The sequence below is a fragment of the Mya arenaria genome, chromosome 11 (genome assembly GCF_026914265.1).
Source record: "Mya arenaria isolate MELC-2E11 chromosome 11, ASM2691426v1".
NCBI classification, from domain to species: domain Eukaryota; kingdom Metazoa; phylum Mollusca; class Bivalvia; order Myida; family Myidae; genus Mya; species Mya arenaria.
This window is the reverse complement of record NC_069132.1, coordinates 63,962,185-63,978,597: the sequence shown is the minus strand read 5'-3', so window position 1 is coordinate 63,978,597 and position 16,413 is coordinate 63,962,185. Positions and strand designations below refer to the sequence as shown.

General features: G+C 35.3%; 2 protein-coding genes across 5 annotated transcripts in view; one reads left to right on the top strand and one right to left on the bottom strand.

Annotated features, from left to right (window-relative positions):
• LOC128209343 (endoplasmic reticulum membrane-associated RNA degradation protein-like) overlaps positions 1 to 6,455 on the bottom strand; it is a 29,245-nt gene extending 22,790 nt beyond the window's left edge. For all 4 annotated transcript variants that reach the window (XM_052913341.1, XM_052913342.1, XM_052913343.1 and 1 more), the window contains exons 1-12: positions 6,352 to 6,455; positions 5,940 to 6,143; positions 5,379 to 5,533; positions 4,612 to 4,713; positions 4,267 to 4,359; positions 3,915 to 4,012; positions 3,435 to 3,556; positions 1,623 to 1,737; positions 1,275 to 1,377; positions 997 to 1,026; positions 346 to 414; positions 20 to 187 (exon numbers count right to left, since the gene is read on the bottom strand). In XM_052913341.1, the coding sequence (XP_052769301.1) occupies positions 20 to 187; positions 346 to 414; positions 997 to 1,026; positions 1,275 to 1,377; positions 1,623 to 1,737; positions 3,435 to 3,556; positions 3,915 to 4,012; positions 4,267 to 4,359; positions 4,612 to 4,713; positions 5,379 to 5,533; positions 5,940 to 6,111 (1,227 nt within the window). In that variant the 5' untranslated portion in view covers positions 6,112 to 6,143; positions 6,352 to 6,455. The remainder of the gene's footprint in view (positions 1 to 19; positions 188 to 345; positions 415 to 996; positions 1,027 to 1,274; positions 1,378 to 1,622; positions 1,738 to 3,434; positions 3,557 to 3,914; positions 4,013 to 4,266; positions 4,360 to 4,611; positions 4,714 to 5,378; positions 5,534 to 5,939; positions 6,144 to 6,351) is intronic.
• Positions 6,456 to 9,570: 3,115 nt separating this feature from the next.
• Positions 9,571 to 16,413, top strand: part of LOC128208685 (kinesin-like protein KIF16B) — a 56,930-nt gene continuing 50,087 nt past the window's right edge. Inside the window, exons 1-3 of the mRNA XM_052912233.1 lie at positions 9,571 to 9,617; positions 11,411 to 11,480; positions 14,066 to 14,179. Coding sequence (XP_052768193.1) covers positions 9,571 to 9,617; positions 11,411 to 11,480; positions 14,066 to 14,179 — 231 coding nt within the window. The remainder of the gene's footprint in view (positions 9,618 to 11,410; positions 11,481 to 14,065; positions 14,180 to 16,413) is intronic.

Below are 16,413 nucleotides of genomic sequence, written 5' to 3'. Positions count from 1 at the left end.
ATAACGGATTGTTACTCACATGAATATGTTTCCCATCCTTTACAAACATGGCTGACAGTGCCACACAGATAGTTGCCAGGTTACGTGTTAGTTGCCATGGAAACCTTTCCCAGCATGCTTCACCGTGACTCAAACGGTCCCTCACCCTAGGGCCGCCCGGGTAGGTCAGGTGGTCAAGGAGTATTTCCTGTTTGGAGAAAAGAAGAAAAAAATCATCACATGCACATCAAGTAAGGGAAAGTTTTTTTTATATATTTTGTAACTTAAACTAGAGGATGATCAGCCAACCAAAATCCAAAAAGCTCAAAACAAGTTTTCGGAACACTGCAGTCATGTGTTTCTTACCAATATCTCTTCTCCTATAACCATTCTCAGTCGGTTTTCAGACCCATCAGGGAGAAAGGGATCTAACATCTAAACAAAATAAGAAAAAGAAACATAAAATTTATTCATTAAATATTGTTCAAACGTAGACAGATTATTGTTATAAACTATGTTAAAGTTAACAACATTGTTAACGTCATCGTTTTTAACTTCCAGATTTTTACTGCTCTTAAGGTTTAATGGAAACACTTGGGATGTGCTGTATTTTTAAACAATATTTATAAAAACTTTTTCATTTTCAGCTGTAGTTGTTTGTATTCAATGATATGAGCACGTCATTTAATATTTCACATTTTCAAGTGACCAACGATGTCATAAATATGGTTGTTAACTTTAACAAAATTCTCAACAATTGGCCCAATGTTATAACACTTGCCAGAATCACACAGGGCCTCAATAGGGCGCATATGCTCATGCTTAGAAATAATTATAATACGGAAGATGTTCACAAGTATAAATGTTAAGAGGAACTACTAAATTTAAAGTATGACTGTATGCACATGTAGGAGTTACTGCCTTCTTCCAAATGCAGCTTACAAATTACCAGTACACGGTTTCGAGTTACAATACAAGTAAGTACTCACAAAACGTTCAGATGTTATTCTCTATTACCTCATCAAATGTAGTGTATAATGTTGTTGCCTGGAAAAAGATGAATAGTTTAAAAAAAATGTATGTTAAATATATAAAAGGATTGGTTATATGTTTCAAACAGTCTGCATGCAACAAGAACTACAACAAGTTTTAATGCATCCAGGCAATCATGCCTATAACCTCTTAATAAATTGAAATTTATTTCAACAATAAACAAGATAATAATGGAAAAAGAATCTACTTAACTTTACCATATATTTAGGCCTACCAATAAATGCAACTAAGTTAGTTTATACCTCAGCAGTCAAAATTCTGTTCTCACAGTTGTTGGCAGTAGCAAACACAAGCCGTAGACCCTGCTCTAGGTAGTAGAGTAGAAGAGCGGTACATTCACCATACCTAAGATGAACATGACGTTAATCATTAACTTAAGTATTGATCAAGGTAAATAATACTTATAGATAAAGAACCAACATACAATAATGGTATTAAATTATTTTAGCCATTGTAAGGATTCTTCATTCATACAGTTTTATCTTATAAGTATCTATCATGTAACTATTGACTTGATAATTATTATGAAGAAGGTTCGGCACCAAGCGCTCATAATAAACTACAAGGAGAGCAATTCCCATTCCTTGTACCTTTCTTGGGTATATAAACTGGTGATATTTGTCCAAAACATTATTGTGTCCCAGGATACAAATTGGGTGTCTTTTACAGCCTCAATGAGGTCCTTGCTAGACAAAATATCAACCTCTGAAATACACCAATAACATGTCTCAAATACAAAGGAGATATTGTCTTTGTATATTATTAGTCAAAACCAGAACGATTTTAAAACAAGTAATTACAGCATTATAGCATTCACGCCTATTTGCACGATGTAACGCTAGTGTTGTTGGAAAAATCAGAGTATCCGGTGGAATCCCACTTGACCAGTGAATATCAACCTGGAAACTCTTGGTGAAAAACGAGTGTTCTAACCACTGCACGTACTTGAGAACTGAACAGAAAAGTATTTAAATTACTGAAACTCGCTTAAAGATGCACACCTACTCACTAAAAATATTTTCAACAATAAAAACAATTGCTAGTATTTCACAGGAAATCTTTTAGCACTCACTAATCGTTTAATATATTGCATTTTCATCTAAAGAATCTACGTTTACAATCTTGTTATCATTAATTAATATTTTCCATAAATGCATTATTTAGTAAGTAGTTTCAGGTTTACTCAAAATCTTTGTTTGTTATACATGTGTAAGTATTGATTTTGAATAAGAGTGTCACTTTAAAAGGAATAGCTTGATACAGAATGGCAGATAATAAAACAATAATTAAAACTAAAAACTCATTTACATCCAAGATCCATTAGGAAGGGTGTAATGGCAGACAGGTCAAATCATTATCACTAAATCATAACATCTGCCATCACATCACGAGTTCCCCTCCACTTGACCTACATGTACAACTGAGACAGTTTTATGTTACAAAGTCCCCTAAACTTGCTATGCATGTAAACCCAAGATGAGTTTGAGTTACAAAGTCCACTGAACTTGCTCTACATGTATACCCAAGATGAGTTTTATGATTTTAAGACCCCTCAACTTGATTTACATGTATACCCATGATGAGTTTTATGATTTTAAGACCCCTCAATCTGATTTACATGTATACCCATGATGAGTTTTATGATTTTAAGACCCCTCAATCTGATTTACATGTATACCAAAAATGATTTTTGTGTTTCAAAGCCCTCTCAAGTTGCTCTACATGTTTACCCACAGTGAGTTTTGTGTTATACAGACCCCTCAATTTACTTCACATTTATGATTAATTTTATGTTTTTAAGACCCCTCACCTTGAGTTACATGCATACCGATGATGAGGTTTTGTTATAAAGAACCCTCAACTTGTTATATATTTATACTGAAGAAAGGTTTATGTTATAAAGACCTGTCAGCTTGATTTACATGTGTACGCAAAATGAGTTCTGTGTTACAAAATCCCCTCAACTTACTCAACATGTAAACCTACGATGAGTTTTTTGTTACAAAATCCCCTCAACTTGCTCTACATGTATACCCGAGATGAGTTTTGTGTTACAAAGTAACCCCAACTTGCACTACATGATTCCTGAGTTGTTGTTTTTTACTAATTCCGCTATATGAGCTGTTTACATGTATACCCAAGATGAGTTCTGTGTAACAAAGTCCACACAACATGGTTTTCGTGTATGTCTGAGTTGAGTTTTAGGTCACATACTTCCCTATGCTCTCTTTACATGTATACCTGAGATAAGTTTTGAGTTGAAAAGTCCCCTCAACTTGCTCTTCATGTTTATCCAAGATGTTTATTTGTATTACAAAATCCCCTATACTCGCATTACAAGTGTATGCCCAAAATGAATTTTGTGCTACAATTAAAAAATGTCCCTTAAACTTGTTAGATACCTGTAATAAGTTTGGTGCGAGAAAAGACCATAGGTTCCCGGTGTAACATCAGCACTGGGACCAGCCTCTCTTCCAACACTCGACCTATGCTGGGTACCAGTAGTATCAGGAACCAAATACACCTGGAGGCATACAAGTGTGTTGAAGCATTTGAGTTTTCTTTCTTTTCATTTATCTTGTACAATAATTCAATTCATACGCATAATACACTTATCTTTATTAGAGGGCAGACAAGCTTAAATGACAACTTATAATGTCTCTATTCGTATAATATTTCACAATGAAAGCACCCACATTAATCTTTTTTATACTAACCTTTTACTGCTGGAACTCACATGGTAAAATAGTATGTACCGGTTAATATAGCGAAAGAGCACTTGGTCTATTATGTGACCAAACTGCAATAGATTACCAAAATAACTGTATTCATCATGGTAAAATTGAGAGAACTTTATATTCAGATGTTACATTTTCACAAACCTTGCTGGTATTTCTCCCGGAAAGGGAAAACCATGCCATGCAACATTTCGGAGGTTAAGAGAGGTTGGAGGACCAATTACCAGCCGGAGTATGCACATCTGGAAATAAGAACACATTTACTTACAGTTAATCTAGGCGCATTGCCTACTCAAAACTTTGAACACTTAGATTATGTAAAAACACCATTTGTTTATTGGCTACTCGAAACTTTGAATATTTGGGTTACGTTAAAACAACAATGCGTTTATTGGCAATTCCCAGGAGGTTTGACAATAGGTTATATTACTATGTGGTGACATTTAATGGTATTTCTTATAGTGTGATTTGCAATTGATGAAGTAAAAAAAATTACCACGTGTTCTCCAAGAATTTCCTTAAGCTGCTCTGTTACAAGCAGATCTTTCAGCATGGACGGACACGGGGCTGGCCCTTTCAACATATACACCTGAAAGTAAACATATGAACAAATAGTCAAAATATACTTTGGACATCAAACAATAAACATGATGATTATGGATACAAAATGAATTATAATGCAGCAATTTTTTCCCGTTTAAAGTTAACAACTATGCTTTTAATCACTTTGTAACTTTAACAAAGCCTTGAATAAACAGCCCATTGTTTAGTACATCTCATCTTATAACTGTATTGATAAATAATACTCAGAACGAATATTAAGTTTACTAATCAGTCTTACATCCCCGAGAGCTCTCTCAAGAACGGATGAAGTGACCAGCACGGCAGTGACTTCATCCACAGGGTTATGAGTAAACATGTCGCGCCATATTTCCGCCAGTACCTGACATGGCATTGTTTGATACAGATATTGTTACAATAGAATAAAACTACATTTTAAAATCTATATATAATTCAGATAAGTATAGATTGTTTGGAGTTTTTGTAACATTTAAAAAAAATTAAGATGTAATTGTGTAATCATTCAGCTTTTAAATGATACAATTAATAAAGATATGATTATAACCTGGTACCATAAATTAAAATCTTTTTGTTTTCTCCCTAAAAAAATTCTCCTTTTTATGAGCTGAACAAAATGGGGATGCCCTCTGAATTTCAAGTGCCAGGGATCTGCTTTAATAACGATATAAGTAGATCTAAATCGTAAATTGAAATGATCCTTGTGTTACTTTTTCGTTAATTTTTCTGTATACCAGTATTTATTGAAGTTCAGCCCATAGTTTGTCGTTTGTATATGTTTATATAATGTATGCCACATGTACTATGTTTGTAATGGGATAGCCTTTATATGTCATTTTTTGTAAAAAGAGATTGAACATGAACATTATTAAATAAGTTTAGGAAATCATGAATAATATACTGTTGCCATCTGTGACATTTATACGAATTTAAGAAAATAAAAGTTCAGACTACATGTAAGATCTCTGAATGATACAAGCTCAAGGGCATTTTATACATACTTAATATAACCATGCTCAGCGATCTTACCTGTTGCTTTCCAGTCCAGGAAACATATGGAAGGTAAGTATCAAGGAAGTTCTGCGGACCAATCTTTCCCACAAGATTTTCTACTGATGTAAGAATTGGAGCTAAACTGGTCACACAGGCTGGAAAGTATACACTTGGCTCATCCTCTGCGTTACCTGTACGTGATTATAAATCTACAATTCAGTGTGTTAGTTCGTTACACAATGAAATATTGCAAATGTTTACAACGTTTAAAACACTTTATTGATTTTTCACCTTAAAGTTGTTCAAGAAGATTACTTATACTGATTATAGCCTACAGCAGCCATTTGTAAAAAAAATGGTTGAGTTTTTGGTTTGGTCAAAGATATCCAAAATGTGTATTGATTGGTCAATTTTTAACCAATCAAATCATGTTTAAGAGCAAAATTTAACCTGTGGACAACTTCTCAAAGTTTCATAAGATTCATTTCTGGTACATAAAAAGGTACACTTAGTTTCTTTTGCCCATTCAAACCGATTTTGCTTCAAGTCTGATTTCCAATGTTTTTAATAATTGAATTTAGAAAAACTATTTTTTACCTGGAAGCATACTACAGATATACTTGAAGTCTAGAAATCCTTCATTCAGTGCACTATCATCGCATGCTTCAGTGACAGCTAACTGTGTGATCAGATTGTTGACATAACTGGACAAGCAGGTCTCCACAACCGGCAATGTCAGAGAGTCCATCCATGAGATGTTCTTCAACATCCAATCTGAGTAAAGTACTCCATCTTCAGTGCCTGCATGAGTGTATTTAGGATATGATTTTAATCAGACTGTTTATCTTATATTCTAAATGAATAATAAACATAGTATCATACCTTTTAACCATAGTTATATGTTGGACGTCTATTATCTTAGACTTTTGTATCTAACTGACACTGTTTATTATTTGTACGTAGCGACAAGTGAATAACTACATAAATAGGATTTTAAAAACATCCTTACCAAATTACAAAACATTCCATACAGTTAAAGGAACAGTATAATAAAACAAATATTGAATTTGTTCCACTTTATAAGAGTGGTTTGTTTACTAATATCAATGTCAGTTTTTTAATTACGGGAGGTAACTACTCGTAATACGATTACAGTCCACTAATTTTGTGCGTGGCGTAGTAACATCCCCTTGACATTACAGCTAAATGAATGACGTTTATTAAGTTGTCCGAAAACAAGGAGTCAGGGGTCAATCCTTGTTTTTACCTTGGTCGAACATACAATATTTTTTTTTACTATTATCACTTTTGGAAAGATTTATAATAAAAGCATGCGCGTGCGTTAATGTATATAATGACTGCTATTTAAAATCGGAACTGTCGGACTAAAAGGAATGTTGTGTAGAGCTTCAACCTCTTTTCTGACTATATAATATTTATAAATACATGCAAATCAACGAACATGGTTCGTGCTATGCTAGTTTATTTTGCTGATTCCACGATTTCAAACCGGGAATCCGTCTGGTCAGAAGTGATTAGCCAAATGAGATGACTCGATGGTCATACTTTGACGTGTTGGAAACCGGTGACCAAATATCATCCCGAACACAGGCGCATCTTGTAGGTTAGAGCGTCCCCATAAATGGCAAAATTGGTCCCTGCCGCGGCAAGTGCAGGGATGCTGATATATCTTCGTCACCGCCCAACCCAGTTTTAGGCATTTTTCGCTGCATTTTAGAGTGTGAAATAGGCTTGTAGGCGGATGGAAACGGTGACGCAATGACGTCAGAAATGCACCGACGGTGGCGTAGCGTAGTTAATCGAGATTGCTAGATTTCAAGACCAGAACCAACCTCCTATCATTTGTGGTTCCGGAGAAATAGTCGAGATTTCATTCCCGTACCGGGTACGTTGGGGTACATTGTACGTTGAAAAGTACGAAATGCCGCGATTTTGGTCATACTTTGACGCGTTGGAAACCAGTGACCAAATATCATCCCGAACACCCGACAGGCGCATCTTGTCTCTCTGACTGGTTTAACTTGGGACGTGCAACCCCTTCCACATTAGACAAAAACATTGGCTCTAAATTGTGAAAGATATTCTATGGGACCACACCAAAACGCTTTATATCTTTATAAGCCTTACATGGCGCATTCTGGTGAAATGTTCGCATTTTACCATTTTGATATAAACAGTTCACTTGAAACAAAAATATGGTTGCAAGGGCGATCATCTCCCCACAACCCCACTACTCCTGATCCAGATAATGAATACAAAGTTGTGGTCATGTAGCTATTAATTCGATTGTTTGTTTTTCTGTACACAAATAATATCGTTTTATTGTATGTGTGTGTTTTATCATTATCAATACGGAATGCCGTTAGGGCAATCATCTATGAATGTGTTAATCTGAAACACGATTCTCGATGATGAAAACGCTTAATCACGAAACAACGATGGTGAAAACGCATCAGTACGGTGATGAAAACGCGACAGTACGATAACGAAAGCGCGATAAGCAGCACCACCACCACAACGAAGGGTATCATATATTTGCGATCGTAAAGCTTCGGTCGACTGATTAGCTGCCGAGGGCCGAAAACACAAACTCCGCGGAACGCGGGCAGTCGATATTTTGTTTTGATTTGTTCTTCCATCATCTCGAGACGGAGTACCCCTTAAAATGCCATTAAATACCGTGTATCCGCGAACTTATACCGTCCCGAGACGGAGTACCCTTAAAATGCCATTGAATACCGTGTATCCGCGAACTTATATCGTCCCGAGACGGAGTACCCCTTAAAAGGCCATTGAATACCGTGAACCCGCGTACTTCCATCGTCCCGAGACGGAGTACCCCTTAAAATGCCATTGAATACCGTGTACCCGTGTACTTCCATCGTCCCGAGACGTTCCCGAGTACTTCCATCGTCCCGAGACGGAGTACCCCTTAAAACGCCATTGAATACCGTGTTCCCGCGTTCTTCCATCGTCCCGGGACGGAGTACCCCTTAAAAGGCCATTAATACCGTGTTCCCGCGTTCTTCCATCGTCCCGGGACGGAGTATCCCTTAAAAGGCCATTGAATACCGTGTACCCGCGTACTTCCATCGTCCCGAGACGGAGTACCCCTTAAAAGGCCATTGAATACCGTGAACCCGCGTACTTCCATCGTCCCGAGACGGAGTACCCCTTAAAAGGCCATTGAATACCGCGTACTTATGGCGAAGAGTAACAGCCTCATCCCGGACATATGGTTAATATGGCCGTGGCCTCATGCATAACATTCCGGACATTAAAGGGACTAGACACCTGATGGTCCAAAAGTCGTCTAATACATTCCCTTCTGTGTTTCCCCGTTTAAAAAGAGCAAAACGGTTTCCCAGTTTAAATTATATATGTTCATGTGTTCGGATAAATATAATGACGCTATTTTAAAACTTACTTTGAATTACGTGGTAGACAACCGTAGTAAATTTCGAAACGGAAATTCATTTTCTCTTGCAAACGTATCATCTGGTGTCTAGTCCCTTTAAACTGTGCATGTATTGTAAGCGATGTGATACATTAGTGAGTAAAATTCAATTAGTTGAACACAACAATGCCGATTTTAAGTAAGTTGTTGACAATTTTCATTTTCTCTTGCAAACGTATCATCTGGTGTCTAGTCCCTTTAAACTTATAGTTTGGGTTTGAACAATGACTTTAATCAAAGTTTTCTTATTAAATTATTATTATTAACATCAATAGTTATTGTGCAGCGGAATCATTCGTTGAAATATTATTTATTCTGGACATCATTAACAAGAAATGCACGTGATGATTTGCTTTTCCCGCCATTTACATAGCACAGTCCAACACACATGTAGGAAGAATAATGGGTTATACCACCTAAGGGTTAATTCATAAATTACATATCGGAATTTTAACTCCGTTAAGTTTTCTTTTGGTAGTCGTAAAAACGATATATTAATTAAAAATTTAATTTCTGACTTGTTTATTGGTTTATGTTGACATTGTTTATCACATTTCTGTATCGGATAACCCTATAAAATAAATGTGTTTATCCCAGCCGCGCGTGCAGCCTAAATACTACACCGTACTATAGCGTATATTGACAGTTGTGTGTTGTGAATCAGAGTGTTAACTTAGGCATACTTGAATGATGGATATTTTAGTGTATTCGCTAGGATTTTAACTACAAAATGTATGATACTGGATAGCAATGTCAAATATTCGTGTTGCAATCAGAGTTCGACCACTAAGTAACAGGTAAGTTTAAAGTTAAATACTGGGTTTATTCAGCAAGCCTCAAAAACAGCATGCTAAATCTGAATAAGATATTTACATCAAAGTATACATGTACATGATTGAATAAAGATACATGTACATGGCTGAATAAATATACATGTTTGTTGTGATTCTTTATGAGACAAATAAACACAAGTACTTAGCTCATTTGCAGAAAAAGTACAGTTCTGTAAGTACATGTATGTACGTACTTGGCTCCATTTATTACAAAATATTCTGTTTACATGCCTATGTATTTTACAGTGTGTGCAAATCATTTAAAGATGCTGGTTGCATGCTTTGAGTTTATACTAAATTTTAACTATATTTTAACATTATTATTATTATTATTATTATTATTATTATTATTATTATTATAGAACAATATTTAAAAAAAATGTGTTTTAAAAGGTATGATATTTTTAAAATTAAGTAATTTAGCCTTAAATTATTATTTTTGAAATATAGAAGAGATATATATTTGTATGAAATTATCAAATTCATTCGCTTAAGATGCTTTTTAATTATAAATTTGACTGTTTCAAGTTCATTGATTGTTTTATTAATAGATCCGTTAGAAAGTTAAAGGTTTGTACATGTGTGCTGTGTTTCAAAGTTTCAAACAATTCAAATATTTAAATGGACAGGATTGTCAATATCGCTTTTCAATTAGTCATTTTGCTATTCTTTGGACTCTGTAATTTAAACGCCGTAATTGTGAAAAGAACTGTCTGTGTTATTCTAGTACAGTTGTATTGGCTGGTCATAGTGAGAATTCAAATATTGAAAGTCAAGTTATACCACTGAAATATTAAATGTCAAGTATTAAGTATAGCTTAAAAATTGAGTCAAATAATAATAGTGAAATATTGAAATCTTGCCGTTAAAGTTGCACTCTGACTGATATACCATTTTTACAACTTATTTTTTGTCTTGGAAAGTACATTTATTGCATAATTAAATATCTGCAAACCAATGACAAAAGATTGCTGACAAAAGATCAGATCGCAGATTTTCATATTTCCGTTCGAAAATTAATGTTTTATGGTTTAAAGTGTTACTAACGATTTAAGAAAATGCATAAAACATCAATTTCTAAACTAAAATATAAAAATCTGCTATCCAATATTTTGTCAGCAGTCTTATATAACTGGTTTTCATAGATTTTGTCAAAACGTGAATCTGTGAGAGTGCAGCTTTATTAGGGACCATTCTTAATTAAAGTCGACTTTGTTTATGTTTTTATATTTTATTCATTTTTAGTACTGCATTCCGGTAAAGCAGATAAAGGGGTTGGGGTGACAGTCAGCACACTATAAGACTCATTTCTGGGGCATATCCAGGATTTGACATTAGTGGGGGCTGCATAACTTAGGGTCGTAACCATTTGACATCCTTTTGACATGCTCGTCTCCTCCATGAGAACTAAAATTTATTTGGTTTACAAAGCTGGCAGCGGGGGGGGGGGTGCGGGGGCGGAGGGGGATGGTTACTCCCTGAAGAAAATTTGATCAATTTTTAGTCCAAAGTGATGCATTTGGATCATATTTAATATATATTTGTTCTCTTAAGTATTGATTTCATGCATGTATTGAATTAAAAGGTTAACTTGGACGATTTTTGGGGGCGGGGATGCTCCCCCAGCCCTAACATCAGCTAGCGCATCTTTAGTCTCAAAACTCATTATTGCTCACAATCTAGTTCTAAACAATTGTTTGTAATCAGATGTGCGCAACTTATAATATAATTATATTTCTTCATTTGTTTTGTTTCAGAGAACAAGAGGATGGCAGCCAAGAAATAGTTCAGGTCAATGAAAATGTAGTCCGGATCGAAAATATTAAGGTATTTTAATAATTTCATGAGAAAAAAAAACTGGTGTCAACTTTGCATAACTTCTTTAACGCCATTTGAAAGTGTTTTTCTAATGATTTCATGCTTTACAAACTCTGGTAATAGACCTATATAGGATCGGGGTAAATATTGAATTAAAAACTTGAGATAGCTCAGAATGATAAAATTGAGCTATGCCTTAAGTGGGAGGTCAGTTTTATACAGATGAAGTACCATAAAATAGTTTATCATGTGAAAATGTTTGTTTTAAGGAAGATTTGTTATTTGATAAAATGGCCTTAAACCATCTTTTTAAGCATTTAAAGGTACCTGCGGATTTTCATGTTTGTTTTGTTTTCACATATTGGGCAATATGTCAAAAGTATATGACAAAATTAATATGGGGCGGGAAGAACATGGATGTGCTTTAAATCTCCCACGTAATAGAGTCAATAAATATTTGACGTGCATATACATCACATGCCTTGATTAAACTTGAAAATTACAGTTTGGTTTATAAAAACCTCTTTTGGTGTTTGGTGTACTTGTTTATTGACACTCAGAAACCCCAGTTTTTGGTTATCAGTATTAAAGAGTCTTTTACAGAGTACTCGAAACTGATAAATCACCTGTGTATATATATATATATTATATTAGGATTGAAACTTTTTTTGGGGGGTAAGCTGAGTATTCATGGGTCTTTTATGGAGTACTCAGAACTGATAAATCACTTGTTTATTGACATTGAAACGCCCTATTTGGTATGCAGTAACTAAGGATCCTTTACAGAGTACTCAATAAGACCCGGCTGCTGGTCAAAATAGGCGGCTCAAATTGCGATTTGGCTGGTTAATATTTTGTGAATTATTTATAATTAGATTAAGTAGTAGCGTTACGGTTATTTTACCATTTGAGACAGTTCAACCTAAACTTATTGAGAACTCTAAGAAAAAGGAGTATTTAGTACTCAAGGCGGTTACACCCTCGATAGCTTGTCCATGAAGGAGTATTTAGTACTGAAGGCGGTAAACATCTCGATAGCTTGTCCATGACTTAGCCCACAATAGCTTGTCAATGAAGGAGTAGATGGTATTCAAGGCAGTTACAACCTTGATAGCTTAAATTGTCCATGACTTAGACCCTGATAGATTGTCCATGACTAAAATAGCCCTCGATAGCTTGTCCATAAAATAGTAATTGGTACTCAAGGCAGTTACAACCTCGATATTTTGTCCATGACTTAGCCCTCTATAAATTGTCCATGACTAAAATAGCCTTCGATAGCTTGTCCTTAAAAGAGTAATTGGTACTAAAGGCAGTTACAACCTCGATATTTTGTCCATGACTTAGCCCTCTATAAATTGTCCATGACTAAAATAGCCCACGATAGCTTGTCCATGAAGGAGTATTTGTTACTGAAGGCGGTTACACCCTCGATAACTTGTCCATGACTTAGCCCTCGATAGATTGTCCATGACTAAAATAGCCCACGATAGCTTGTTCATGAAGGAGTATTTGGTACTCAAGGCGGTTACACCCTCGATAGCTAATGTCCAAGACTTATCCCTAAATAGATTGTCCATGACTAAAATAGCCCTCGATAGCTAGTCTATGAAGGAGTATTTGGTACTCAAGGCGGTTACACTCTCGATAGCTTGTCCATGACTTAATTAGCCCTCGATAGATTGTCCATGACTAAGATAGCGCTCGATAGCTTGTCCATGAAGGAGTGTTTGGTACTCAAGGGGGTTACACCCTTAAAAGCTTGTCCTTGTCACTGAGCCCTGGATAGATTGTCCATGACTAAAATAGCCCTTGATAGCTAGTCTATGAAGGAGTATTTGAAACTCCAAGATATAGCTGTAAGTTCTAAATGTGAGTACATTTCAAGAGGTTAAAATACTTTTAAAAGGAACTACATGTGAGTGACAGTCTGAGAAGGTTTTTGAAATACTTCAAACCCAAGTGATTTGAATTAAAAACTCGAAAAATAATAGGTGGCATTTGCCCCACACCTTTTTTTCAAAGGGTTATAATTCTTTACATACTGTGACCTCATATTTAAGGAAACTTGACACCTTTAGAGAATATTGAATTAAATGTTTAAATGGCCTTACCTTTTAAAGTACAGATATGATAAATCAATTTGTTTACAAACTATTTAAGTCACTTGACAAATAAACCATGCCTCCGTAAATGGTCTGTGAAATTTGACCCATTATCATAATCCATGTAGTCACCAACTATTGGGCGAAATCCCAAATTTCAGGCTGCGATCATCTTTACCCTTTGAATTTACAAATAAAAAAATGTGTCCCTTAAATGCTCCATCTGCGGAAAATTTTGCCATTCAGATTTTTCTGCAATTGATATATATATAGCAGAAAATGTGGAAAGTACACAACTTCTCAAAATAATTTTTCGAAAGTGTAACAATTGTTTTCAATTCGAAGTAAATATTTAATACGGTAGATATTTCATCCCAATGATACTCCGTAAGTGAAAGTAATTCCTAGTATTTTTTTTATATCCGTTTTGGTAGGGGTTGGGTTGGGTAGGCTTTCATTCACTTATGAAATATTTTTTCCTCTTTTCAGGTCCGTGGAGTTCCAGAGTTTGGTGATACAGCTCGTGCACGTGCCCGCGACTTCACATTCGACCATGTGTACGACAGTGTACAAGGCAACGCTCCATGCGCATCGCAGGCTCAGGTGAGTGTTACAAGTAAGAGTAGCATAAAAACCTACGCAAGGAACTGTAGCAATAAGGGCTGCGAAATGGGCTATACAAACTTTTATAAGCATAGATCTATTGAATGAATTTATTGTGGTAAACTTTAATGCAGTCTAGCCTTGTATATCGCAGTTAAAAACAACAACATTTGTCCTAAAAACCTAATTTTGGTGACACAATGAGTCATTTTCTTAAAACAAACGTTTTTATGGTTCCATTGAAGAAAATCTAAGATTTTCAAATGAGAATGATCTTTAAACATTGAATTTTGTGTGACTTTCTTTCGTGAAGCAAATTCAGAAAACCATTTCGCATGACCTCAATCCTGATCACGGTTCAACCCCGATCCCAGCCATTCCATATCCCACAAGAACAATTTAGTATAACCGTGAAACAGGGTTAAACATTGAAAACTTTCATCAAGACATTTATTAATGTTTATGAAGCAAATATGTGACATTTCATACAGAAATTCCCCCCATCCCCGACCCTGCCACAGTTCACATACATTAAGAAACTATACATACAATTTGAAATGTCAGGCCATTTAAATGTATTTTATTAGTTTTAATCTGATTAATTTATTTATTTAGATTATTATTAAGACATTTATCCAGATATCATTGATGCTATTAATATCTGGTGTGAGAAACCTGCTATGGGTTGCACTTCAAAGACTGTTGAGGTGTCTAATATTCCATTGAATTCTTTATTCTAAGATTATCTTCTTATTAAAAATCTTATTAGGAAAGTATAATAGTATTGTATTTCATAATGATCACACATTTTCAAGCAGTTTCCAATACATCTATTGCCTTGAAACTCTCAGTTTAATATTGATAGCAGGTTTTTGAAATCAAAACAATAAATCTAACTTGGAGGTTAAAATTGAACTTAAGGTTAAAATTTTATTAGAGCGACAGAAATATTGCTCTTTTTTTAGGTTAGTGGAACAGATCCATATGACATGTTCAATATATTAGTTTTCAGTCAAAAAAATTATAGACTTATAATACTGATACAATTTTTTTTTTAAAACTGACATTAAAAATTGAAAGAAATCTTTGAACCATATTTGATTGCAGAGGATATTTTTTCCACATAATTTTTAATCTCAAAGAGAGATTTTCACAAAGATTGGACCTGGCGCCCTCCCCCCCTCGCCCCCCCCCCCCCCAAGCTCGTTCATGATTACTATAAGTAATAACATATATAACATACACCTACAATGCACCATTTCGGACTAGATATTGTTCCTGAACCCCCAACCCCCCTGAGAATTAACACTTTAAATGTTCATTCTCACTGATATAACATTTTACAACTTTTTTGACTATTTTGTCTTGGAAAGATCAAATTTTTGCGTAAATATCTGCAAACCAATGATTCAAGACTGCTGACAAAAATCAGATTGTAGATATTCATATTTCTGTTCGAAAATTAAGATTTTAGGCCTAAACCGTTAATTACCTGTCAATTAGACAACTTACGTAATATCTGAACAAGTTCTATGTGAAAATCCCCGTCAACCTTTGATAGAAGCATTAAATGGAACAGAAAAAAAAATGTAAAACAGCTGCACTTAAAAACTATTTCTAGACTAGTAGACTATCCTAAGATTGGCTGTTGATGTTTTAAAGCTGGTTACTTATTGGTTCTTAACCAACCATAGTTTTGAACTCTTAAAAAAAGACAAATTTATTGATTTTTTTTTATATCATATACCTCATTTATATGGCCAACATTTGCCCCGGGGGCAACCATACCCACAAGGGCAAATCTTTCAGTGGTCATTTGTTTGTATATGCACATGTTGACCTTGGGGCACCCACACCCTCAAGGGCAAATCTGCCAGTGAGTATTTGTGTATATGCACATGTTGCCCCTGGGGCAACCTTACCAACCAGGGCAAATCAGCCAGTTGATATTTGTCTGTATGTGTGCAAGGGCAACCATACCCAACAGGGCAAATCTGCTAGTTGGTATTTTCTGTGTATGTGCACATGTTGCCCCTGGGACAACCATACCCTCAAGAGTTAATCTGCCAATGGGTATATGTGTGTATGTGCACCTGTTTGCCCCTGGGGCAACCATACCTACAAGGGCAAATCAGCCAGTGGGTATTTGCCCCTGGGGTACATCTTCTCATATAAATGGGGTAATATGAATGTTTTATCTTACAAATAGACTTCTTCCACTTGAAATACTTAAG